Here is a 26,979-nt window from a genome sequence, read left to right on the forward strand (position 1 = left end):
TCCATCAATGTGCAGTAGTCGCACCGGAGTCCCTCTCAGAAGCTCCCCTTTGTCGTAGCGGTTCTGGATTTAACGCTGTTTCGGGTTTATCCTCCCGAGCAGCTAGTCCAGGATATTCAGGCTGTGATTCCAATCTTTCAACCTCTATCCCGGGTTTCAGTCAGGATGAACCTCCGGCTCCTAGGCCTAATGGCCTCCTGCATCCTGCTGGTGCAACATGCCAGATGCGGTCTCTGCAGTGGGACCCGAAGTTCAAGTGGGCACAGCATCAGGGCAACTTGTCTGATCACGTCCAGATCGCAGAGGGCACTGCACGACAATTGCAGTGGTGGCTCACAATTCTCGATTGGGTCAATGGCAGATCCCTCTCCCTTCCCCAGCCGGAGCACACAGTGGTGATGGATGTGTCCCTCCTGGGATGGAGCGGCCACATGGGAGAGGTGGAGATCAGAGGCCTCTGGTCTCCAGCAGAGTCCCAGCTTCACATCAACCATCTGGAGCTTTGGGCGATCCGACTTGCACTGAAAGCATTCCTTCCTTCTGTCCGGGGAAGTGTAGTGCAGGTGTTCACGGACAACACACTGCCATGTGGTACTGCAACAAACAGGGCGGGGTGGGGTCGTGGACCCTATGTCAGGAAGCTCTCCGCCTCTGGAGATGGCTGGAACATCAAGGCATTTCCTTAGTGGTTCAACACCTGGCAGGTTCTTTGAACGCCAGGGCGGACGAACTCCGCCTCCTCTGCAGTGGAGAGAGCCTTGGTTAGATCTATTTGCCACTGAAGAGAACGCGGAATGTCATCAGTTCTGTGCATTGGAATTTCCAAGGTGGCGCTCGCTCGGCGACGCTTTTCGTCACAAGTGGAGCTGCGGGGTGTTGTACACCTTTCCGCCTATACCACTTCTTCACAGAGTGCTAAAGAAGATCCAGCGCGACCAGGCCCAAGTCATTCTTGTGGCTCCGGAATGGGCACGAAGATACTGGTATCCTGACCTACTCAGCATGGAGATCGATCTCCGATCCGACTGCCTCTTCGGGAGGATCTTCTGTAGCAGCAGCATGGGACGGTCCTCCACCCGAACCTGTCCAGCCTCCACCTCCATGCGTGGAGATTGAGCAGCGACAGTTGACAGCTTTCGATCTTCCTTCCGAAGTCTGTCATATTATTCTGGCAGCCAGGCATCCCTCCACTAAGACGGTATACGCCTGCCGGTGGAACAAATTTGTGGCATTCTGCACAGCAAAGGCTGTGGATTCTCTTTCAGCCCCTCCTTCCGAGGTTCTTCTGTTCCTTCTCTCTTTGGCCCAGCAGGGCACTGCTCTGGACGCTATCAAGGGTTTTCTCTCGGCCCTTTCTACGGCTTCCAGATCAGTCTTCTCTTTTTAAGTCCCTGGTTGTTAATCGTCTACTGAAAGGCATTATACATACGTTTTCTCTTGTGCCTTTCATAATGCCTCAGTGGGACTTAAATCTTGTCTTGACCTTTCTGATGTGCGCTCCCTTTGAGCCACTTCATAACTGTCCCTTGTGTCTTCTTACTCTAAAGACGGCTTTCCTGATAGCTATCACCTCTGCCAGAAGAGTGAGTGAGCTCCGGCTCTTTCTTCTAAACCTCCTTTTCTCTCTGTTCATCCGGACAAGGTGGTTTTAAGGACTCGTCCTTCTTTCTTGCCAAAGGTTGTCACTCCCTTCCACATCAGGCAGACCATCACTTTGCCCACCTTCTTTCCTCCCCTGCATCCTTCAAAAGAGGAAGAGAGGCTCCACCGTCTAGACCCAAAACGTGCGCTCTCGTTCTATCTGAATCGCACACAACAGTTCCGGGTGGATGACCAACTTTTTGTTGGCTACGTGGGCGCCAAGAAAGGTCGGGCCGTGCACAAACGGACTATCTCTCGGTGGGCCGTTCTGTGCATCAATGCCTGTTACTCGTTGGCTAAGAAGGAGCGTTCTGTGGGGCTGCGTTCCCATTTTACCAGGGCAACTGCAGCCACTACTGCCTTGGGACGCGGCGTCCCCTTGCAGGACATCTGTCAGGCAGCTACGTGTGCCTCGCTGCACACGGTTACCAAACATTATTGCCTTGACAGTCTAGTCCGGAGAGACGGCTTCTTTTGCCATTCTGTTCTCCGTGACTTTCTGGTGTTATCTTTGTTCGCAGACCCACCACCGGGGTTGGTATTGCTGGGGTATCTATTCTAAGGTAAGGAATATATCACTAACGTGTCTCTTTCAGATGCACAAGTTACTTACTTGTGTACTGATATATCTGTAAGAGACAATAGTCAGTGATAGATTCCTTACTGCCCCACCCATCCACCCCGTTCTGCGAACTCATTTCTAGGGTTAAGGTCATCCCTGTCGGGCCCTAGTTTCTTGACACCAGTGGTCAGTTTGTTGCATGGCTCTGCGTTCCTGACGTGGAAATTTGTGTACAGAACTGACGTCAGCGAGCATGGGTGGCGCCTAAGTGGTCTCCGTAACGTCATCTTGGTGCCTACAAGGCCAGCGACGTACACGGAGCTGCACAAAGCCACCGTGCAACGCGCAGGGGTATTGCTGACGAAAAACTTTCCGGATCTAGTCTGAAGCCTGGGCAGATTCTGAGGTAAGGAATCTATCGCTAACTAATGTCTCTTACAGATATATCGTTACACAAGTAAGTAACTTGTGCGTACGGTACAGTGCTTTGTGCATGTCTATGACAAATATAATTCCTTAATGAGTTTGGTGCTAGTGGAATTTGCAGGAAAATATAACATTTTGATGGATAAAACCTCGGACAAATTGATTCTTTTGACATGTTCTCATCCCCAGGCTAGAGCTGAACATGTCTTCTATAGCACTCACCTTCACTGGTGTCATGTGGACCAGCAATGTGTCAGATTTCTCAGTGCTCCACTATTAGGGACACGCTGACTGCCATATAAGACACCATGTGTGCCAGTGATTGCAGTTTCTTTTATCCAAGTTTCCAATGGACATGGAGCCGTTGAGATTTTGTAATCATTTATTCAACGTTTTTGGACCGAAATTTGTGTTTTTTAACCCTTCAGTCTCTTCCCAAGTCATCAGGATTTAAACCAGGCAAGACGTGTGGCAGAGATTTGTTTATTAAGGATTATCACCCATCATGCCTTAGTTGCCTGGCTAAAGGAGATGACCTGCCGTTATTTGACCTTTACCAAATAATTCACCCAAATGCATTGAAAGAAAGACAATCTAAATTTGTCTTAACTTTATTAAAAAAACGTTCTTATTCTGTTTCTAGAAATTTGAGGTAAAAATAAGCGCGATTCTGTCTTTAAATTCATCTCAGAGAATACATAAAAAGAATTAAAGGGAGCATAGTTCCTATCACAGCAAGAAGCGTGTGAGAGTTCATCATCATTCATCATTCTCCTATTCTGGGCCAGTTCCTGTGTTGCAGGCCATCCCTGAGGTGAGCTTTCCAACTGCTGGTGCTTCTGTTCTGTAAATGGAAGTCTTCAAGGAGTCTATGATGAAAGTCTTTACCACATCGCCCTCTGAAATGCCTTATATGGCTCCTGGGGAGGTGGTGATATTGTTTTCAAGTCAGTGTTACTCCAGCAATGCAGGCCCTGGCCCTGTCTGTAGTATATGGCTTGAAGTTAGTGTTAAAGATGCTCAGGAAACCTATTGCCTTCGTGGCTTCTACTGTATTGATTGTGGAGCAACATGTATAGGTTTCTGCGCTGCTCATTGCCATTTCTTAGACACTCTTTGGAGAGAAAATGTTCAAATTGACAAAACAACGATCTAGGGAACACGTGATGGATAAAGACTTTCCTACTGTACAGAATGTGATTTTTCTAGTTGGCCTTTCAGAGGATGCAAGAACTGTTTGGCTCAGACTCTGAAGCTTTGAATTTTTCCAACCTTGCTAATCAAGATTCTAATTAATCCGAGGAGGGTGAAGCTTTTTTTGCCACAATGGATACTGATACTTCTTTATTGGCAGACATTGGCAATGCAAGCGGGTTAGATCCTTCACAAAAAGCTAATTTGCTGCAGCTTGAAAGGCTAGCCCCAGCTATGTGGGCGCATAATAATCCTGTGGTCAGGAAAGCTGCTAAAATAGGTGACTGTTGCTTGGTCCAAACCTCTGACCACACCTCCAGTGACAAAGTATTCTTCCTAGAAATACACAACTGCATTTTCAGATGCAGTTTGTTTGTCACATCACTCAACACCAGAAAACCTAATTGGGCAAGCAAGCTTTGGCAAGAAAGCTATAGTATAATATCATTTCTGCCAACATTACTTACAGGGATTCTAAGAAATTGGATGCTGAAAGATGTTTGCCTCAAATAACAGTACGCTTGTGTGTATTAATCATTTTCAGTATGAATTAGCTGCTTTGGCTGTGCCTTCCCTGTCTGAGGAGGATGGACCATGCATCAGATGATGCATACTGGATTAGAAACAGTGGATGGTGTTGCCTGTTTGATGGCTCCTCTGAAGTTTTGAAGACACACTTGGATGTACACAACAGTTTTCTTTTCAAATGTATAACCACAGTTATCTGCCATGTCCTTTGATACGGAGCGTAGATGCTTTATTTGAACATTCCAAGCAAAGTTCTGGGATGGCTAGGGTGTTGGGTTTAGCATCTCCAATGAGGTAGGTCCGCTGGCAGTATAGGCATTTCAGATGATCAGATAATCTGCACATACATTTGTCAGCCAGCTGCCACACCAAAGGCTCAACAATGTGGTTCAAGAAGACCTGGTTCAGAATAAGGCTGTCAGGGACAAGAGTTCTTCCACTTTGTCTATCACCTCCTCCAGTAGCAACACCTCTCTGAGTCCTGAAGAGGTTGTCTACATTCAACCACTGTAGGGGATGAAATGGCATGGTTCTTTCCTGCGGAAACTGCAACACCTACCATAAAACCCTTCCCGTATTGTAGTGTAGTTCATATATTCCCAATAGGCTCTGCGCATTGGAATAATATATCCTATAGATGTGACGTAGGACTTAGGTCCACTAGGTCTCTATCGAATATATTAGACTTAATTGTGAGTGCCAGCTAGCTCAGAGGTCACTAGAAACTTTCTCGAATAAACAAGAAGGGATTCGTTTCTGACAACCTCATAAACATGACAACTTTGTTTCCCCAAGATAAAACGTATCTTCAGAGTCGTGGAAACAATAGATAGATATTTCACCTAGTCATTCTTGCATGCTTCGTTTCACCAGAGGTGCAGAGAAATAGAGAGACAGGCGTTTTCAATAAAAGTATTTATTGAACAGTACTCTTTCTCATGCAGAAGAAATGAACTGCTACAATCGTAATACTGGCTGTAAAGTATAATGCATACAGCAAGAGGAGTATTATAAAGTAATACTGTAAAAGCATGGTATGGTTTCTAAGCCATAAAATACATTCATAAATAAATAAAGACTAAAAGTACTCAACTGTTGCTTCTAAAATACGTCTACCCCGATGTACCTAACCTAAGTCTAGTACGAGGGAAGGAGTAAGTGCTGTGTAGCATAAGTTTAACATTCTTTTGCCAAGAATCTATCCAAGATTTCTCTTAGGGTCTAATCAGCTCCGACCTTGGTTTAGAATGAAGGAGGTCTGGTATCTCTCGGTCTTAGGACTCAATTTCCCAGCACCCCACAAGGGGAGCTTGAAAACACTGGAGCTGTATTTCTCGGCAAGAGAAAAGACAGCGTCTCTCTCAGTGCGTTAGCTGGAGGGTCAGCTTCCTTCGGCACTTGCTGTAGCGAGATGCGTCGGGCAAGTAGATAGTCAAACTGCTCCAAACCACTGTGTGTTTGCTAGGGCAAGTGTGGGCATATTTATAACTTAAAGCTGCCGCGTTTGACGTAAAGGTCGACATATTAGCGTCATCAAAGAGTCACAGTTCTTTGAAAACTCCATGAGTTCTTGGACAAATCAATATTCAAGCAAGAGGAAGTCCCTAACTGCTGAAGCCGAGTTTTTCAAGAAATCGTTGTGACTTTTCGGAACTAGTGGAAGTATCCATGCCTTTATTTGGACTGCATGGGCTATGTCTAAATAAGGTTATGATTTCTATGCCTATATAAGGACAAGGTGATTTATACCTATATAAGGGCATGAATCGGGAAAATTACACTAGGGTCCTAAAATGCTTTACAACAGTATTTCCATCGTAAATCTTTGATGGAGATTTCAACTTTGTTAGACAAGGAGGGCATTGAGTTAGTTTTTCCTTTTTACAGTGTGGGAAAGCTCTCTACTCCTGATATTTTCTAATCACATAAAAGAACGAGTATTGCAACCAATTTTGGATGTGCATCTCCTAAACAAATGTATACTGTAGGAAATGTTAAAGATGCAGACATTGCATCAGGTTCTGGCAACCTTCCCGTAGTACCAATAATTTGATCTAAAGGATGCCTACATCCACATTTCCATAATCCATTTACATTTTGTATTTCTCTGGTACATTGTTGTGAACCATCATCATCAGAATAAAGTATGTATCATTTGTTCCGTCTTTGGCTGCATGAGTATTCATGAAGGCCACAGCAGTGGTGGCTGCCCATTTATGAAGGAAATCAGTGGCTGGCTATATACTCTTATTCAAATGGTGAGTTGCTAAGAGACAGTCCAGGTGAATTTCAAAATTCACTGGTTATGAGAGCTTTTCAGCCTCCAGAGAGAAAATCAGATGTTTACTGCAGATTATTTCTCTTTGTGAGGGAAATCTGATGCAGTGCGGAAAATTGCTCTGCATCTTTTGAACTGTGTTGCTTCCTATCTTATTCTGGTGTCTCATGCTGGATTGAGAGTGAGATCCCTACTGAAGGCCCTACATCAATTATGAAGCCAGTTGTGTGGGGATTCTAAAGTCAGAATCTGTCTCAGTCCCATTGTCCTGAAGGTTTTTCAATGGTGGAATTGTGTATAAAATCTCAAAAAAGAAATGTTTCTGTAATCCACCATTGCCAAAGGATATGGACATATACCTACAGGGCTTAGATGCTCACATGCAAGAACTGACATAAGTGCAATGTGGTCAGAATAGTAGTAGAAGCACCACACAAATTTCCTTAGGTCGCGCATGATCAAGATGGAATCTGGATCTGTAAGGGAAGTTGGGATACGCAGATGGGAGGTGGTGAGAAATCAGGATTGCTTGAGGTGCAGTCTCTGTTTGCCCTTGTTACGTCGGAAAGGACAATATTTTACAAAAAGGTACTACGTGATGATGTCTATGTAATGTCAAACATAATTGTGGTGAAGCTGTTTGCTGACAATGCTGTTTGTTTAATAAAAAGAAGTTAAAAAAAAATATGGAATGGGGAAGATTGTTTCATTTGAACACAAGGAGCTTAATCTTTGATGCTTCGAACTTGTGAGGTTGATCTTTTCACTAGTTCACCTTCCACACAGTGTCTGGTAATTTATTAGTGGCTTGCAGGCCATTTATGTGGTCCGTAGGTGGGCTACTTTTGCTTTTTGGTGTAGTGAGCATTACGTTTATTCACTGTCGGCACAGATTGTTTATATCTCACACTTTGTTTTTACCCTTGCAGAGAAGAGGCTTAGCTTTAATGCAGAATGGGGTATTTGGCCTCTGTGTTTAAGTCCCTGGCATCCTCATCAAGTAGGTTCCTTAAAAAGCTGTAGAATAAGTTTACTCTAAAATCTCTTCCAAGTACGTAGGTGGCGCTTGAACTTGGTTCGTAATTTTCTTATGGGTTATCCTTTCCAAACTGTTATATACTGCTGATCCTATATTTATTACTTGGCAAGAGGACTCTTTAATAGCAATGCCTTCAGCTAGGAGAATTCGTGCGTGACAGACTTTATCATTATCATCTGCCTTGAACTCTTGTTTCAGAACAATAGGGTAGTGTTCATGTTAACTCATTTCCCTTCTGACTTTCTTCCCACTGCTTCATCCTTCAAAGGATGAGGAGAGACTGCATGGGTTAGCCCTATATTAAGCGAGCTGTAAAGTTCAGTAAATATGACAGCCTTTTAGCTTTTATCATGGCTCGAAAGTAAGCTCTGCTTTTAAGAAGCAACCCGCTTCTTGGTATTTTTAATTAACGTTGAAACGTTGTTATGAGTTAGCTTGGAAGTCTCTTTCTGAGGACTTTTGGCACATTCCACAAGATGTGTTGTTCTAAACAAAAACCAGGTCTCCCTGTATTAGGCATTGATTTGTTTTTGTGCTGTGTCTTTTATGTTACCTTTGTGTGCGATGAAACTAACATCACGAGTGCATGCAGTACCTTATATTGCTGTGAGCATGTGACTTCCACTTGGGAAACAGATGCATCTGATAGTACTGTGCTGGTCCCTGTGGTGCTACGAAAATATTTCCAGATCACTCCAGAGTCAGGGAAGGGCTTCAACTAGGTAATCTGCTGGACTAATCATATCCATCTGAAAGAATGTTTCTGAAAGGTAAGTGGTTATTAAAATTTCTCTTCCCTCAGTCTTCTATATTAATGGCGAAAATTATCCCATTCTTATATGTACAAGAATTGTTGCACTGTACAAGTTCTGTTTTGTTGATTGACAGGTATGTGTAATTAGGCTTCTTGGGCTACTCCTTAAAATATATTTGTGTTGACACGCTATGTTCTCCAAACAAGTCAGTAGGTTAATAGCTTGATGTTGGCTTTAGAATTTAAAAGTGACACACTATGTTTTCTGTCAATGTCATCTATATATGTTTTGCATAGAATGTCATCTGTTGTTCCTCTGTAGGGGTTTGTGTCATGTAAAACCAAAGAAAAGGGTTTCATTCAGGCTATTGGTTTCAGCTGAATAGGGAATGATAAATAATTGAGTTTAAGTGTTCAACAAGCATCTTCCATCAAAGACTCTACTTTCTGTGATTCCTTAAAAAAACAAGAATTCAAGCAGTTAGAAAGACTGGTAAGTACTTATTCGTTCTGGCTGGCGGAGACTGGCTTTTTTTTAAAACAAAGGAACATCTAACATTGGTCTTTTGGTGCTGGACCCTTGTCAAGTAGTGGAGATAACCAGTGGCCCTCTGAAAGATTTTCATTTAGATTCACCATAGGGATATATTTATCTTTGTAGCTATTATGCACAACCAGCATTGTCACTGCCCTTGTGGTTCTTCAGTGTGCAGCCTATGGGAAACATTGTTTACTTCACATGCATTACATCGCATGCCATTACAACGCAGTTGTTACAACGACCGTGTTGTTACACCACATACGATTACATCGCAAGTCGTTACATCTTGCTGTAGGGGGCAGAAGGTGTTGGATTTACAATCCAACACCTTCCCTGCTGTTTCACAAACTGGAGTAGGAATAGTAAATTATACTATTCCTAAGTCCGGCACGCCCCCTACAGCAAGTCGTTGTAACAACTTGTGATGTAATTCTATACGATGTAACAATGCGGTCGTTGTAACGACCGCGATGTAATGGCATGCGATGTAATGCATACGTTATTATGACATATATTCGCAGCCTATGGCTAACAGGCATGTCAACTGACACTATGCTTAAACATTTTTTGGTCTTTTGAAAATAATTTGACACAAAGCAAAAGTATGCACTCTTTACATTTAAACATAATTTTAGATATTCACCCACATTGCTGATTACATCCACTCATAAGTGTCTTATTATGGTAGTTACTAGTCTTATGAACAATGTGGTAGGTTTACTGAAAACAGCACATCTGTTCACATTACCCAGATGGTATGCTTTACACCAGGCACTGTATAATTTTAGGTCCCAAACAGGAATGTGGCATGTGGCAGCTGCTACTCCGAGTGATGCATCATGAACGCAACTTTGAAACAAGGATCTATCTGAAAACTATCATTAAAGAAAATGTATTTTCCCAATACCATATTTTAGTTTTGTAAAGCCATTTGCCAGCTACTAATGAGGAAGTTGACAAACGTGACTCACTTGAGTAAGAAACCTTTCCAAAAAACTGGTTACTGTAAAGCAGATAAATACATTATTTCATTGATGTCAGTTTCTTGATTGGTTTTCAACTTGAAGTACAATTTGGATAAGCCATTACGAAAATGTTCATCATTTACCACCATAGTATGTTGATCACATTATTTATTGCTTGCCTGTTTAATATTATTGTTGAAGTCCTGTTGAATGACAGTTTGTTGTCCTTTTAGTATTTATTTCACCATTAAAGCAAGTGAACCACTCAGAACAGGATGCCACATTTAATTGTGTCTTTTCCATGTTATTATTTTTGCTTCATGTCAATTGCCCTTGTTCAAGCCAATATTCTCTCTGTGCTGTTGAAAATTGCACTGGCCAGTGCGACTGGATGGAAAGTATTTCCCAATGACACTTCTTAATAATCTATGCAACACAAAAAAATCTTTAAAGAGCACGACATAAAAATACCTATGAAAGATGTAACATTTGTGCATCTGCTACCACTGCTTTTACTTAAATGAAAAGAATGCATTGAATGTGGTACTTAAAGAAGTTAAAAAAGTTTTCCATATTTGGTTGTGTGAGTTAGAGAATTAATTTTAGGGACAATCTCATACACATTTTTGACGGCACTTAATAAACTAAAGAACTGATAAAAAACAGCATATTTCTCTTCATAAGGTGCATAGTAAATGTTTGGCTATTGAAAACTGGTATCTGGTTGTGATGGTCTGTTTCAATGTTAGTTAAGAGAAGATTGAGGCAAGTTGCAAGCAGATTTATTCTTTCCTAGATAAGATTAATCAGTTCTGTGCTATTTGTTATTATTAATGTTAATTGTGACTTGTAAAGCGCTCAATACCGGCAGGTCTCTAAGCACTGTGAGAAGAGTAGCTACAGTCCCCCCGTGAGTGTAACCCCAGACTAAACTGTGTTATTCACAAGCGTCGGTGAAGAGGAGAGTCTTCAGTTTCTTCCAAAATGCAAGGAGGGCTTTTTTGGCACGAAGATGACATAGCAGCCTATTCCATTTGCAGAGGGTAGCGGCAGCAAGGATGCATCTAAGTTTTAGTTTTCAGCATTTGGTTCACTTCTTGTTCTGAGAGAGCTTGTTATGATGGATTGCTTTCAAGTTCTAGGCTTATTGTGCAGTGTCATTAATTTATAGTTCTACTTCTTGATACTGGAAACTGCACAAAGCAAGAACATTGCTAGCTATAGTTTAAATACTCTGATAAATCAGTAATTCTGCAAAGTAATTCAACAAGAATCTCCCATTGCAACAGCATGAGTAAATTAAGTGGAAGACTTGCTATATAGTGTGAAATACAGTACAAGGTGAATATGTAATTGAAATAATGTTATTGTATAGTTTCCCTGCACTCCTAAATACTGCATATATAAAATTAGGTTTAAATAGATGTTTGCCACATCATTGAGAAAAACACTGCATAGAAGTTGGAAGTCATGTGAGAATACTCAACATGGTAGGGATAAAAAAATAGACGTTTTGAATATATTATTATTGATAACAATGCTAATGTTCAAAAGATATGCACCAAACCTCATTACAAAGGGACTAAGTGAAAAAGAAAAATATTCAACAATATACAGTGTCAGAAACAGGCTACAGGAGGAAATATTTTCCTTTAAAATGTGGGGATATTTCTGTTAGCATGGAGTACAATGTAAAATAAGTTTTTACAGATAAAATAATCTGAGGACAATAGGAAGATATATATATATATATATATATATATATATATATATATATATATATATATATATATATATATATATATATATATATATATTAGTGTTGACATTGTTGACGTTTTTTTTGTAACTTTTATCAGTTCCCAAAGATTTTATGGCAAAATGGGACCTGTGTGAGAATAGATTGTTCAGGGCAGCTAAAAGCTTAACATTACGTGTGTATTTAATGAGCAAAAAGAAATGTTTCTTGATGTTATGTGCTCTTAAAATTCTCAGCAATCGTTATATCGGAAAGTATAGGTGCCCAATGATGCTAGGACAATTAGGATACTGAAGGCGTGTTGTTTTCGTTTGGCTTTCCATGAGACATTGAAAATAATTCAAGCATTAATGATAATTCAGTTTATTTCATAAAAACTTGAAGTTAGAAGCTTGTCAAGAGAGATGAGCAGTGGGCCATTAAAATTGTGCACACAATTTTATTTCTTAAAGTAAGCTATCTGTTTGTAGTATTTACATTTTGCGCATTGTATTTTCAGAACACCACAGCCTAAAATTATAACTTTGGAGAAAGGCTCTGATGGATTGGGGTTTAGTATTGTAGGAGGCTATGGAAGTCCACAAGGAGACCTGCCAATTTATGTCAAGACAATTTTTTCTAAGGTATTTTTTCTTTATAACTAAATACATTATGGAATCCCATATAGATTAACTGTAATTAACATTAAATTATGTTCTTGTCTACGAACAATAAACATACAAATTGTATAGGATTTTGAATGTGGGATAAACATTTTACAAAATGTAAAGACAAGAAGCATGTAGGTGTTGCTATTAACCAAAGAGTGTTTATTTGAATTCTTCTACTTATGATAGTGGAAATGCAAATTTGCTTCAGTGATGTGTCACCTAAAATTACTTTCCTTACCAATTGACACAACCCAGTTCAAAGATCATTGGACCAGTACTTCATTCTATCATGCATTGCCGTCATCCAGGAGAACCATATGAACCCCATGTGGGTTCTCTTGTTCATTGTGCAAATAATTCAACCACTCATGTGTAGCTAAGATTGCGGAGGATTGTGCAATCTTTGATAGCATAATTCATTTAATTAGATCATTTTTCCATCATGTGTGTACCATCGTTCAAAATGCCACAATTGTCGTAACTATCAATGTTATTCTGTCAACTCACACTTGATTAACCTTACATTTCAAGAGATCCTGCTGTGCAATTTACTGCAAATGTGGTTTCAGTTGTACTGTTTTAACATGAAATTAACTTAAGGTAAAAAGAAATCTGTCAGCTTGTTCCTTTTTCTGAAGTTATTTCTCAGTAGCATTTCTTGAATGTACAGCAACAACATAATATAACATGTGTTCTTAGAGCACACAAATATAAAGAACATTGAATTGTGTCACTGTTTTTTGTTTTACAACACCAAAAAATGGCAGCCTTTTCAACAGGTTACAGTTTGGAGGAAACAACGAAATGTTCCCGTTTGGAATGATTTTCAACTTAAATGAGTACATGCTTGTATTTTATGAGGAGCTCTACACTGGCCCAAACACTAGTGCCAAAGGCTTTCCATTTCATAATTTTGACTATGTTTCTTTTTTAGGATCCTCATTCGTGTATCTAATTCAGGGGGATAGTAAAAGGTTTGCCTATATTACTCCTTCCTATGATTCAGCTCATTCATAGGTTTGAAATCCAGTAACTTTGATGTCACCCTCACTAAAGTGTTTTTAAGTTCTGAAGAACACCTCTGAGTAGCAGGAATGTTGATAACTTGTATTATGGTATCTGTAAGAAATAGTTAGTTATAGATTCCTTACCTTAGAATTACCCCCAGACGTCACACTGGATCCGGAAAGTTTTTTGTCAGCAGTACCCCTGCGTGTCGGAAGGTGGCGTCGGTCGACACCGCGTCAGTCGTTGGCGATGTGGTCGCCGGGATGATGTTGCTGAAGTTACTTAGACACCGCCCTTGCGCGCTGATGTCACTTCTTTCTTTTTCCCCGACAGCAAGCGCAGATCCGGAGAGCGCGGTACCCCCAGTCACTTTAGAGTGACTTTATTGCAACTTTTGTCGACTTCTTTTTCGAGTCTACATTGACTTCTGGTGCATGAGGAATGCCCGGTTTCAAGGCTTGTGGTTTCTGTACTCCACTGATGTCGGTGACGGATCTGCCCTGTGTGTGCCTCTACTGCTCCGACTGCCGAACCATGGTGCTAAAGTCTTTGCAGGAGCGGTCCCGAAAGCTACTCTAGGCCCGGCAGTCAACTCTGCATCGTTCGAGGTTCCGGTCGCGTGAGAGGTCGAGGGACTGATCGCGGAGCCATCAACACTCCTCGTCTAAGTCTTCGCACTTGGGGTCAGGTAAGTGGAAGCACAAGAAGAAGTCGAAGAAGCATCGTCGCTCTTCTACTTCCGCTCATCCATTGGCCGACGTGACGAAGGGTGCGGGTAGGGTCGACTCCGGCCTTCCCTTCCTTCCCGGGACCAGAAGCGACCCCTGCCCGGCTTCGTCAGTTTTACAAAGTGATGCATGCCATCTTTGGCAAGTAGCGCGACTCCGCTGGTGCGCCTTCAGGCCCTGCCGGCTAGGCCTTTGACGCTGGCGGCTCCGGCCTCTGCACTGCAGGGCCCCCTTGGATCCAGGCCTGGATCCGGATCGGCGCCGGCCTACCTTATTACACCGGCGCCGATTCCACTGGCACCACGTCCGCAGCTACTGCCGGCTGGACCTCCAGCCGGCGTTGACCCCGGCTTTCACCCCAATGTGGATGCGGAGCTGGATCCGGCACCGATGGGTACTTTTATGCCTGTATTCCACCCTGGCCAATTTCAGCCAGTTTGGCAGCCAGAGCAGGGTGAGTAAGACTGGGAGGGGTCTGGTGACCCTTTAACTGACCAGTTGCAGTATGGCCAGGACTGGAGAGAGGAACTGGGGGATGCCAGTGGTCTGGACACCTCACCAGAACTTGGCATGATGTCGCCTCCTACAGTGGCTATGGAGGAGGGAGCGTCTTAAGCAGTGGTGTTTCATAGGGCGGCCGAGGCCCTAAACCTTGAGCTACCTACTGTGGCAGTCAGGACTAACCTCCTGACAGAGGTGCTTCAGCCGACAGCGAGCTCTTTGGAGCCTCTGCTGCCATTTAATGAAGCCCTCACGGACATCCTTTTGGGCACCTGGTCCAGGCCCAACACAGGGGCTCCTGTGGATAGGATGGTTGCCTGATGCCACTGCCCAGCTCCTGGTGACCCCACTTTCCTCTCCCAACACCCCTCCCCTGAGAACTTGGTGGTCCAAGCTTCAGCGTCCCAAAGCGCATTCCCTAATGCACCACCGGCCAGGGAATCCAAGAAGCTGGATTAGCTTCCTCCAGCTTAAGGCTGCGGTCGGTGAACCCCCGCATACCTCTTGGGCCATTATTCCCACTCCGTGTTGGATACAGTGGCGCAGGTGCTGCCTCAGTGTCCGAAGGAGGCCCGGGTCGTGCTCTCCCGTGCTGTTGCCGAGGGGAAAGACGCAGCAAAGTTCACCGTCCGCTGTGTACTGGACACTGCCGCCTCACTGGGTAGGACTATTTCAGCATCGGTGGCGCTTTGCCGTCACACCTGGTTGAGAACGACTGGCTTTTCTGGGGATGGCCAGAACACCTTGATGGACATGCCCTTTGATGGCCGATGCCTATTCGGCGACAAGGCTGACAGTGTACTTTAAGTTCTCCAGTATTAGGGTGTCTTTCATAGATTCACATGCTTGAATATCCCCCGTCGTCGGAGTGGGAGTCCCACGGTAAATAAAATAGCAATCATATATACTATATATATATATATATATATGTAACATAAAACCTGAAATATGTAATAGAAAAAAGGCATACCAAGCCTACACATATTTCTACATAGGAATGCATGGAGAAGGAAAAAACCATTTGCAGTCTATCATTGTCATTATGTTGGTCCAAACTACAGCCAATCAGGCACCAGCAACCCTCTAGAACCTTCTCCCCAGAGCTCAGCACCTCAGATTTTCTACCGCACGTCGTGTGAAGGGAGTCTCCCTGAGCTCTGCTCAGTTTTTTCTTCAATTTTCTTCAATTTCTTCTTCTTAATATCACAGTTTTGTACTGTCTTCTTACATGAAGTCTACGTTCAGACCCTGTGTCACTTGTAGGAAGCTGTGACCTTTTCCTGTGAACCCTCATGAAGAGTATATGGAAACACTCTGCTTGTCTCTGACATGGTAAGAGGAGAAGGGGTTGTTCTTGTGCTTAGACTGTACCCCCCTTCTGATGTGGGAGGAATTTTTGTTGTTTGTCCTGCACATTCACGTTTTAAGTGATGCTTCTCCTCCACCAGCTGAAGTAACATCACAATTAAGGGGTCTCTGGCCTTCTTTGAGTCTGCCTCCCACATCTACGCCCACGAGATTTACTCTCAGGCGTCTAGACTCACACGGCGCACTTTTCTACGTGAAAATGTGCCAGCTTGTCGACGATACGGTCTATGTATCCTTTGACTCGTCTACGATATGTCCCGTCGACGGTGGCTCGTCGACGGTGGCTCGTCGACGGTAGGCTCGTCGACGGTAGGCTCGTCGACGGTAGGCTCGTCGACGGTAGGCTCGTCGACGGTAGGCTCGTCGACGGTGGGCTCGTCGACGGTAGGCTCGTCGACGGTAGGCTCGTCGACGGTGGGCTCGTCGACGGTGGGCTCGTCGACGGTAGGCTCGTCGACGGTGGGCTCGTCGACGGTGGGCTCGTCGACGGTGGGCTCGTCGACGGTGGGCCCCGTAGACGACGGGCTCGTCGACGGTGGGCCCCGTAGACGACAGGCTCGTCGACGGTGAGCTCCGTAGACGATGAGTTCCGTAGACGGTGAGCTCCGTAGACGGTGAGCTCCGTAGACGATGAGCTCCGTAGACGATGAGCTCCGTAGACGATGAGCTCCGTAGACGATGAGCTCCGTAGACGATGAGCTCTGTAGACGATGAGCTCTGTAGACGATGAGCTCTGTAGACGATGAGCTCTGTAGACGGAGAGCTCTGTAGACGATGAGCTCTGTAGACGGAGAGCTCTGTAGACGCTGAGCTCTGTAGACGCTGAGCTCTGTAGACGCTGAGCTCTGTAGACGGAGAGCTCTGTAGACGCTGAGCTCTGTAGACGCTGAGCTCTGTAGACGCTGAGCTCTGTAGACGGAGAGCTCTGTAGACGCTGAGCTCTGTAGACGCTGAGCTCTGTAGACGCTGAGCTCTGTAGACGCTGAGCTCTGTAGACGATGAGCTCCGTAGACGGTGAGCTTCGTAGACGGTGAGCTCTGTAGACGGTGAGCTCTGTAGACGGTGAGCTCCGTAGACGGTGAGCTCCGTAGACGGTGAGCTCCGTAGACGGTGAGCTCTGTAGACGGTGAGCTCTGTAGACGGTGAGCTCTGTAGACGGTGAGCTCTGTAGACGGTGAGCTCTGTAGACGGTGAGCTCTGTAGACGGTGAGCTCTGTAGACGGTGAGCTCTGTAGACGGTGAGCTCTGTAGACGGTGAGCTCTGTAGACGGTGAGCTCTGTAGAGGGTGAGCTCTGTAGAGGGTGAGCTCCGTAGACGGTAAGCTTCGTCAACATTCAGCCTCGAGGCCAGTTGGCTTCGTTGACGGTTGACCCTGTCAACTATTGGAATCGTCGACGGTTGAGCCCGTCGACAGTTGGTTTTACACACGGTTGTCTTTTATGCACAATGTGTTTTGGTAGACGATTTATCTCATCGACTGCAGCTTTCTGCTACATCCACGTGATGGCGTGGTGGCTTTTTACTCCTGCCTTTATATCTTCCTCTAAAAACTGGAGCTCTATTGCATTCACCTCCGGTGAATATTGGAGGTTTTCCCCTCCTTATGAAGAGAGCGGCGAATCGCTTTTCCCTTTTTCCCCTCGTCCGGGGGAAACCACAAAAACAAGTTCGTTCAGTTCCTATCATAGACTTTATTTAGCAAGAAGGTGTTAGACTCATGCAGAGGTCAAACTCTGTGCCGGCGGTTTTTGTTTTTCACGCCTCGACAAGAAATGTGAAGCTCCCCACTATTCAGCCTACCCTGCCTCAGTCATTATTCAGGCGGCACAGCGATTATCTTGCAAGCCAGTTGGGCAGGTATGCCACCATATGTGCTCTGACATGTTGGCGCCAGTAGCACTTATTCCAGAATCCTCCAAGCCTCACGCTTTGAAGATCCTGCAGGAGTGAGAGCGAGAGAGAAGTGCATCAGAAATGATACACTGTGAAGCGGACATTGCGTGTACAGGTGTTCCACAGCTCGCTATAGGGGCAGTCTGGGAAAGACAATTTTGCTTCAATGCTACGTCTTTCGCAAGGAGGTTCAGACTTCTATACTTCACTTGTTCTTTTGATTGAGGAGCCCTTCTGGCCAGCATGTTGATGAGGCACTGCAGACCATCTTAAAGGACACAGATACTGCCCGCACCTTCGGGATATAGAATCGCAGCCTTTTCGTGGTGCCGAGGACGTAGCTCCACGTCCTTTGTTTCAAGGGAGTTCCATCCAATATTGGCTCCTACAATCAAAATCAATTGCGTTACTCAAATCAAACGCAGTCACATAGGCACAGTACCAACAGGTCCTACCTAGACTATCATCGTACAGCCTAGGCAAACTCTTCTTAGAAACGATGGATTACCGGGAACACACCTTTATTCCCTCCAAAAACGTCAGAGATCTAATATCTCACTTTTACTCCACTTGGTCAAAGTTGACAGAGGACCGTTGGGTTTTTAAACGTCATGCCCAAGGGCACACTTTAGAATTTGTCTAATTTCCCTCTTTCTACACCTCCAAAGGGACCTCCTCCTTCTCATCTACGGGTGTCGTTTTCACAAGTGTCTATATGGATACAAACAGGGACCGTCGGAGTGGTTCCGAATCTCCAACAACGTTAGGGTTTACTCTCAGTTCCTCATCAACAAGCAAATGAGGAAAGTGTTGCATGATTTTAGATCTTTGCGCAAACTTTACAAATGTTGTCCCTCAACAAAATCCTAAAGTTCTTATACCAGAACGAGTTTATAACTACTCTCAACCTCCAGGATGTCTATTTTCATGTGCCAATCCTTCCTAAGCATAGGAAGTGGCTACGCTTTACAATAGGTACAGAGCTTATTCAATAAAGGTCCTACCTCTTGGATTTAGGTCCGTTTCACATGTCTTTACGTACATCCTGGCACCAGTGGCAGCCTATCTACGTCTGCAAGGCATACAAATTTCTCATTCCTGAGACAACTGTATAATAAGGGCTCGCTCTTATTTACAATCAGTCCAGCACACCCAAACTTGTCAGTCACTGTTTCAAGACCTGATTTTCAATAAATCATGACAAGTCACAACTAGTACTAGCTCCGATATCAACATTTCTCGGATCATCAATCAATACCAACCTAGCAAGGGTGTTTATCTCGCACGAACAACGGGCTTGCATCTCCCACTTGGTGGTTCTTCTACGTTGGTTTCAGGTCTCCAGTTCCTTTGTAGATCTCATTCAAATCAATCCTCGGATGCAAGAGGCCCCCCCTTTTTGTTGGTGGGTCCAAGTAAGAAATTTGTAGAAGGGGTGTACGTTATTCCTTCCAGAAGTGCCAAATTACACAATCACCACAGACGCATCCCTTCGAGGGTTGAGGAGCATATCTCAAGGGCTGAAGGTTCAGCAGGGAATGGAACCCTCAACAAAAGGCTTAGCACATCAATCGGCTAGAGCTAGGTGCTATCTTCTTAGCCCTCAAATCCTTTTGTGTTATCATTCAAGGAGCCACAGTATTGGTTTGCACAGACAATACCTTACTTACACAAACAAGGAAGAACGAGGTCGGTTCTTCTATCTCAGAAAGCCCAAGAGATATGGGCTTGGGCAATATGGCACAGGATCAAACTCTTGGCTGTTCATGTGCCGGGAGTTGCAAATGTGCTGGCGGACACCCTCAGCAGGTCAACAGGTGTCCACCCACGAATAGGAACTGCATCAGTCAACGGCGGATCGAATCTTCCAGCAGTGGGGTCATCCCGATCTGGACCTCTTTGCGACAAAAAAGAACAGCTTATGCCTGTTAATTTGCAAGCTAGCATCCTCACAGGGATTCGCAGGGGAAGGCGTTTTTGATAAACTGGTCTCAAATATATGCTTACGCCTTGTGTCCCGTACCGTTGGTTCCGAGAATTCTCCGTCAGATGAGCAAAGAGCCGTATCCTTTGATTCCCATCGCCCACAGGTGGCCTCGCCAATACTGATTCACCGAACTTCTTCTCCTCTGAGTACGATCCAATACAGTTTTGACCAATTCCAAATCTCCTCTCCATTCAGAATGGTCAAATTTTCCATCAGATCCGGCTTCTCTAAAATTAGCAGCTTGGTGTCTGAGCACCTTGTATTAGCTCATCTGACTATCTCGGCGGATTGTAAAGAGGTGCTGGCTTACGCGAGAGCACCTACTAAAGACATACAGTCTTTAAAAATAAATAAATACATAAATAATAATCTGCATTTGGTGTTAATCTGCTGGGGTTTACCCATTTCTTGCAACGCCGGACCAGATATTACCTTTTTTCTTGCACCTGGCAAGATCCGGCTTATCTCATACAACGTAGAAGGTCTTTTTGGCAGCCATTTCAAGGTAACGTCAGGATGGGTCCATCTCTCTTTATTCTTCCAGAATACAACAGTTCTTTAAGGGACTACTCAGAATGTTTCCTCCTGTACGTCGTCCGCCTCCATCATGGCATTATAATGTAGTATTAGCGCAGCTCATGCGCCACCCATTTGAGCCAGTTTTTAGGATGTATTTCAAATTCCTAACATGCAACGGTTTTTCTCTTTGTATCAGTAACTTCATCTAGAAGAGTCTGTGATGTTCAAGCTCTCATTGTCAATTCACCTTTCTTACGATTCACGCCCAATTCTGTGGTGCTACGTACAAACCCTAGGTGTATGCCTAAAGGTGCCTTCGGATTTTCACCTGAAAGAACCAGTTATTTTAAAGACGTTTTTTCCTAATCCACAATCCCCTGCGGAGAGGGCATTTACATACTCTTGACATCAGAAGATGTTTTAAATTTCTATTTGCAAGGACCTCTGTCATTATCAAATCCGATCAACTGTTTATTGCCTATGGAAATATACAGCTAGGACGAGCAGTGTCTAAACACACCATAGCTAGATGGATTTATGCGGCTACTGACATTTGCCATCGTCATAGCTTATGGACGTTTCCACTAAGGGCGTCCAGTTCCCAAACCTACAATTGCTCATGGGGTTTCCTCGGCCATTGCTTTCTGCCATCAACAGGCAGGCAAGCCTCTACAGTCTTCAGTGAGGATCCATTCTACCAGGGCGATGTCGTCTTCAACTGCCCTGTTTGCCGGTGTGCCGCCGCATCAGATCTGCAGAGCAGCCATGTGGTCAAGCAGGCACATGTTTATGAATCACTACTGCCTGGGTACCATTAACAAAGCAGACCTGCAGTGGGACAGTCTATGCTTCGCTATCTATTTCAATAAGGCGAGCCTCTGTCTTCCCTCCTCCATTATGGTTTACCTTATTAATGTACGTCTTGCAAGACTATAGACATATTTGGTTTTATAAGTCTATGCATGTGTATCATGCTGGGAAGGTGGCTTCGGATATTACTGCTTTCTATTCTATATTCAAGCATGTGAATCTATGAAAGACACCCTAATACTGGAGAAGAACAATTGTTACTTACCTGTAAACAGGTGGTTCTCCAGTATTGGTGTCTTTCATAGATTCACATGCGACCCACCCTCCTCCCCTCAGAGGCTCTCTTCTCCTCATAGACTCTGTGGTCACTCTTGTGCTACGAAAATCTGAGGTGCTGAGCTCTGGGGAGAAGGTTCTAGAGGGTTGCTGGTGCCTGATTGGCTGTAGTTTGGACCAACATAATGACAATGATAGACTGCAAATGGTTTTTTCCTTCTCCATGCATTCCTATGTAGAAATATGTGTAGGCTTGTTATGCCTTTTTTCTATTACATATTTCAGGTTTTATGTTACATATATATATATATATATATATATATATATATATAGTATATATTATTGCTATTTTATTTACCGTGGGACTCCCACTCCGACGACGGGGGACATTCAAGCATGTGAATCTATGAAAGACACCAATACTGGAGAACCACCTGTTTACAGGTAAGTAACAATTGTTCGACTCTCTGGCTACGGCCAAGTCCTTAGGCCTCTCTACCATGCACCCTGCACGGTCTGCCTTTCGCCACTTTTGTGGCCACGAAGGGGTATCCCAAAACGTTCCTTTCAGAGCCTCAGGGATGTGGGAACCACCAACATGGTTCTGGGAGCCAGCGGGCGGGCCAGTCCACCACCACCGCCTCCTCTACAGCAGCCTCCAAACCCTCCTAGTCCAATCTCTCAGGCCCATCAAATGCCAGTGGGCGGCAGGATCCGCCATCACCTCCTCCACTGACGCCCTATCACGTTGGACAGGTGGGTTTTGTAGATAGGCTGAAGGGGCTACTCCCTCCCCTTCGGGACTATCCCTCCAGCCATTCCACCCCAGTACCGTTGCATGTCGAGGATCACCTGGCCCTTCTCCAACAGGATGTTACGGCTCTCTTGGCCAGGGGAGCCATCAAGTGCGTTCCTGCCCCAGAAGTAGGTTGTGGTTGCTATTCCCACTACTTTCTGGTGCCCAAGAAGGACAAGGGCCTGCGTCCTATCTTGAATCTCAGGGACGTCAACCGCTCCGGAAGGAGAAGTTCAAGATGTTGACCCTGGCTTAGGTCTTGTCTGCCCTTGACCCTGTAGACAGGATGGTAGCATTAGACTTGCAGGACGCCTATTTTCACATCCCTGTCCTCTGCGCTACCTGCGGTTCACGGTAGGCATGAGCACTTTCAGTTTACTATGATCCCCTTTGGCCTTACCAGCGCCCCTCGGGTGTTCACTAAAGTGATGGTGTTGGTTGCAGCTCATCTGCGCAGATCAGGTGTTCCAGTCTGCCCCTATATCGATGACACGTTGTTGAATGCTTGCTAGCCCCAGGCATTCGTCTCCCACCTCCAGACCATGGCCAGGATATTTGGGCTATGATTTCGATCTTTCAGCCTCTATCCCGGGTTTCAGTCAGGATGACCCTGAGGCTACTGGGCTTCATGGCCTTCTGCATCCTGCTGGTCAATCATGCCCGGTGTCATATGTGGGCTCTGCAGTGGAACCTGAAGTTCCAGTGGGCGCAGCATCAGGGGAATCTGTCCGATTGCGTCCAGATCTCGGAGGGCACTGCACGATAATTGCAGTTGTGGCTCATGAACCAGGATTGGGTCAACAGCAGATCCCTCTCCCTTCCCCAACCAGAACACACAGTGGTGACTTATGCATCCCTTCTGGGATGAGCGGCCAAATGGGAGAGGCAGAGAGCAGAGGCCTCTGGTCTCTAGCTGAGACCGGGCTACACATCAACCTTCTGGAGCTTTGGACGATCCATCTTGCACTAAAAGTATTCCTTCCCTCTGTGCGGGGAAGAGTAGTGCAAGTGTTCAAGGACAACACCACCGCTATGTGGTACTGCAAAAAACAAGGCGAGATGGGGTCGTGGACCCTATGTCCTTAGGCCCGCCGTCTCTGGACATGGCTGGAACATTAGGGCTTATCCCTGGTGGTTCAACACCTGGCAGGTTCACTGAACGCCAGGGCGGACGAACGCAGGTGTATTATGGATCACCATTGGCGTCTTCACTCGGAGGTGGTGCAAGGTCTCTTTCAGCAGTGGGTAGAGCCTTGGTTAGATATATTCACCACCGAAGAGAACGCGCAATATCATCAATTCTGCGCGTTGGAATTTCCAAGGCGGCACTCGCTAGGCAACGCATTTCGTCGCGAGTGGAGTTGCGGTCTTCTATTCGACTTTCCGCATATATACCACTTCTGCCCAGAGTGCTGGAAAAGATCAAGCGCAACCAGGCCCAAGTCATTCTTGTGGCTCCGGATGGGGCACAAAGAGTCTGGTATCCGAGCTGCTCAACATGGCCATCAATCCCCCGATCCGACTGCCTCTTCGGGAGGTTCTTCTGTCGCTGCACCAGGGAACGGTCCTCCACCCGAACCTGTCCAGCTTCCACCTCCTTGCGTTGAGATTGAGCAGCAGCAGTTGACGTCATTTGACTTGCCTCCGGAAGTCTCTGATGTAATCTTGGCAGCGAGGCGTCCCTCCACTAAGACGGTATACGCTTGCAGATGCAATACATTTGTGGCATGGTGCACAGCAAAGGCTGTGAATCCCTTTTCTGCCCCTCTTTCTGAGGTTCTCTTGTTTCTCCTGTCTTTGGCCCAGCAGGGCTCTGCTCTGGGCACTCTTAAAGGCTACCTCTCTGCCATTTCAGCCTTCCTCAGGCTTCCTGATCAGCCTTCTCTTTTCAAGTCCCCCGTTGTAAATAGATTTATCATAGGCATTACTCATCTTTTTCCTCCTGATCCCTTCGTAATGCCTCAGTGGGACTTGAACTTGGTTCTTACTTATCTGATGTGCGCTCCCTTTGAGCCGCTACATAACTGTCCTCTCAAACTCCTCACTCTAAAAACTGTTTTTCTGCTGGCCATCACCTCTGCAAGCAGGGTAGGTGAGCTACAAGCTCTGTCTTCCAAGCCTCCTTTTCTGGCTGTTCAATCGGACAAGGTCGTCCTCAGAACTCAACCTTCCTTTCTTCCAAAGGTGGTCACTTCTTTTCAGATTGGCCAAACCATTCCTTTGCCGACCTTCTTTCCTCCTCCACATAGTTCAAATGAGGAAGAGAGGCTCCACCATCTGGATACAAACCGTGTGCTCGCCTTTTATTTGGCTTGCACCAAACAATTCTGGGTGGACGACCATCTCTTTGTTGGTTATATGGGCGCTAAGAAAGGTTGGGCCATGCACAAATGGATCATCTCCAGGTGGGTTGTTCTGTGCATCAAGGCCTGCTATACTTTAACAAAGAAGGAGCATCCAGTGGTGCTGCGCGCCCGTTCCACTAGGGCAATGGCAGCTACTACTGCTTTGGGACAGGGAGTCCGCCTGAATTACATCTGTCAGGCAGCTACTTGGGCATCACTGCACACATTCACCAAGCACTACTGCCTGGACAGCCAAGTCCGGAGAGACGGCTTCTTTGGCCGTTCTGTTCTCCAGGACTTTCTGGTGTGAACTTAGTTCGCAGACCCACCTCCGGGGTTGGTATTGCTGGGGTATCTATAACTAACTGTTTCTATTGGATGAACAAGTTACTTACCTTGTAAGAAACATAGGTTAGTTCTAGATTCCTTACCACCTCACCCATCCTCTCCGTTCTGCTAACTGACTTATAAGGTTAACAACATCCTTTCAGGGCCCTAGATTGGTGCACCAGTGGTCAGTGTCTTGCATGGCTCTGCGTTTCTGGTGTGGGAAGTCGTGTACAGAACTGACGTCAGCGCGCGAGGGAGGTGTCTAAGTAACTTACTCCAGTATTGGAACTTTCATAGATTCCCATTGCTTGTATCATTCCCCGTCGTCGGAATGGGAGCCTCGGTAATAATATATATATATATATACCTAGGTAAATACACCCTAATAGGTGTAAAAAGGTAAAAAATTAGGCCTAGGCCTCATTATCTTTTGTAGCCTATTGGTGTCATTATGTAAAAAGACCCAAAGTCACCTTAGCAACCAATCAGATCAGCCTCACCCTGTAGAACCTTCCTGAGAAAGCTCAGAGCCTTAGATTTTCTACCGCTTCGTTGGTGACAGGGAGTCTCCTTAGAGCTCTGCTCTAACTTCAACTTGAGGTACTGTTTAAACAGTTTTCTTGAAGGATTTCTTTCAGCTTTGTCATGGCTGATAAGGAAAAGAAGAGCCTTTTCAGGTCTTGTGCCACTTGTGGCAAAAAACGACTTTATACAGAAGATCAACATAAGGACTGTATTTACTGCCTATACCCAGACCATAAGGTTGATGGGTGTAGTATATGCAGGAGAATGTCGGTTAAAACCCTCCGTGATCGTGAAGGACGGCTGCTTCTGTGGCTTAGGAAGTTGGAAAGGAGGGATGAAGTGGTTTCTGGTGATGAGGAAGATGCCAGATCATCATCTTCAAAGACTTCATTGAAGAGGGGCGGATCGTCTGTGGACGTTTCAACTGAACCCCCCTTAAAGGCTATGCGTGGGACCTCTGATAGGTCTGGCAAGCCAGGGCCTATCGAATCTCCTCACGTGAGTGTAAAGGAGAGGGAAAGGCAGGCACTGCAGGTGCAAAGGGCTAAACTGGATGAGAGCTCGGCTGGGCCTTCCCACCAGGTTAAAGTAGCCAAGTCCGTCAAAAAACCGACTGTAGAGGCCTCTACAGGGGTCAAGAAGGACTCTAAAGCATCTGAGGTGATTTTTTCTCCTCAGTCGTCGACGAGCCATCCAGCGACGACGAGGACGACGACGAGAGCGTCGACGAGGACCTCGATGTCGATTCCGTCGACGAAGGCTGGATCGACGACGGCGTCGTCGACGATAACCACGTCGACGGTTACCACCACGTCGACGAAGACCATCCCGTCGACGATGACTATTCCGTCGACGGTGGCAATCTCGATGGCGACGATCCCGTCGACGACGACGAGCCCGTCGACGATGACAGTTCCGTCGACGATCCCGTCGACGATGGTGAGCCCGTCGACGATGACAGCTCCGTCGACGATCCCGTCGACGATGAAGAGTCCGTCGACGATGATGGTTCCGTCGACGATGCCGTCGACGGTGAAGGGACTCTCGTCGACGGTCCCGTCGACGACGATTCAGAATAAGGAAACGGTGGAGTTGTTTTCAACGCCGTTGACGACAGGAGCACCAGAAAACAGCAGAAGGAGGAGGATAACCCCAATATATCACTTCTCCAAGGAAAGTACCTTCACTACCTCCACCCCTTTTGTTGGATGAAGATGATTACTCAGAAGAGGAGAATGAGATGTATGGGGATGCTTACAGTCCATCTCAATTGAATCTGAAGTACCATGATTCGGATTTGGATGAGGAGTATTATTATCAAAAGGAACAGCGGCCAGAAAGACAAGTTGCATACCAGGAAACCCAACCACAGCAGGGCATGGTAGCGATGCCTATGAGTCTTTTGACAGACTTAAGGGCAATGCTGGAGGAGTATAGGAGCAGACAAGGGTCGCAACCTGTGGAAGGTCAAGCACAGGTTCAACCGCAGGTGGTGGCAGCACAGTCAGTACGGCCTGCACAGGAAGAACATGAGAGGGAATATCCTCGGCAAGTC

General features: G+C 45.5%; 1 protein-coding gene across 6 annotated transcripts in view; it reads left to right on the plus strand.

The window, feature by feature from the left end:
- Positions 1 to 26,979, plus strand: part of PATJ (PATJ crumbs cell polarity complex component) — a 1,366,227-nt gene that overhangs the window by 1,281,102 nt on the left and 58,146 nt on the right. For all 6 annotated transcript variants that reach the window (XM_086953328.1, XM_086953320.1, XM_086953345.1 and 3 more), the window contains one exon: positions 12,187 to 12,310. In XM_086953328.1, coding sequence (XP_086809454.1) covers positions 12,187 to 12,310 — 124 coding nt within the window. The remainder of the gene's footprint in view (positions 1 to 12,186; positions 12,311 to 26,979) is intronic.

This window comes from Lissotriton vulgaris, chromosome 1_1, assembly GCF_964263255.1.
Source record: "Lissotriton vulgaris chromosome 1_1, aLisVul1.2, whole genome shotgun sequence".
NCBI classification, from domain to species: Eukaryota; Metazoa; Chordata; class Amphibia; order Caudata; family Salamandridae; genus Lissotriton; species Lissotriton vulgaris.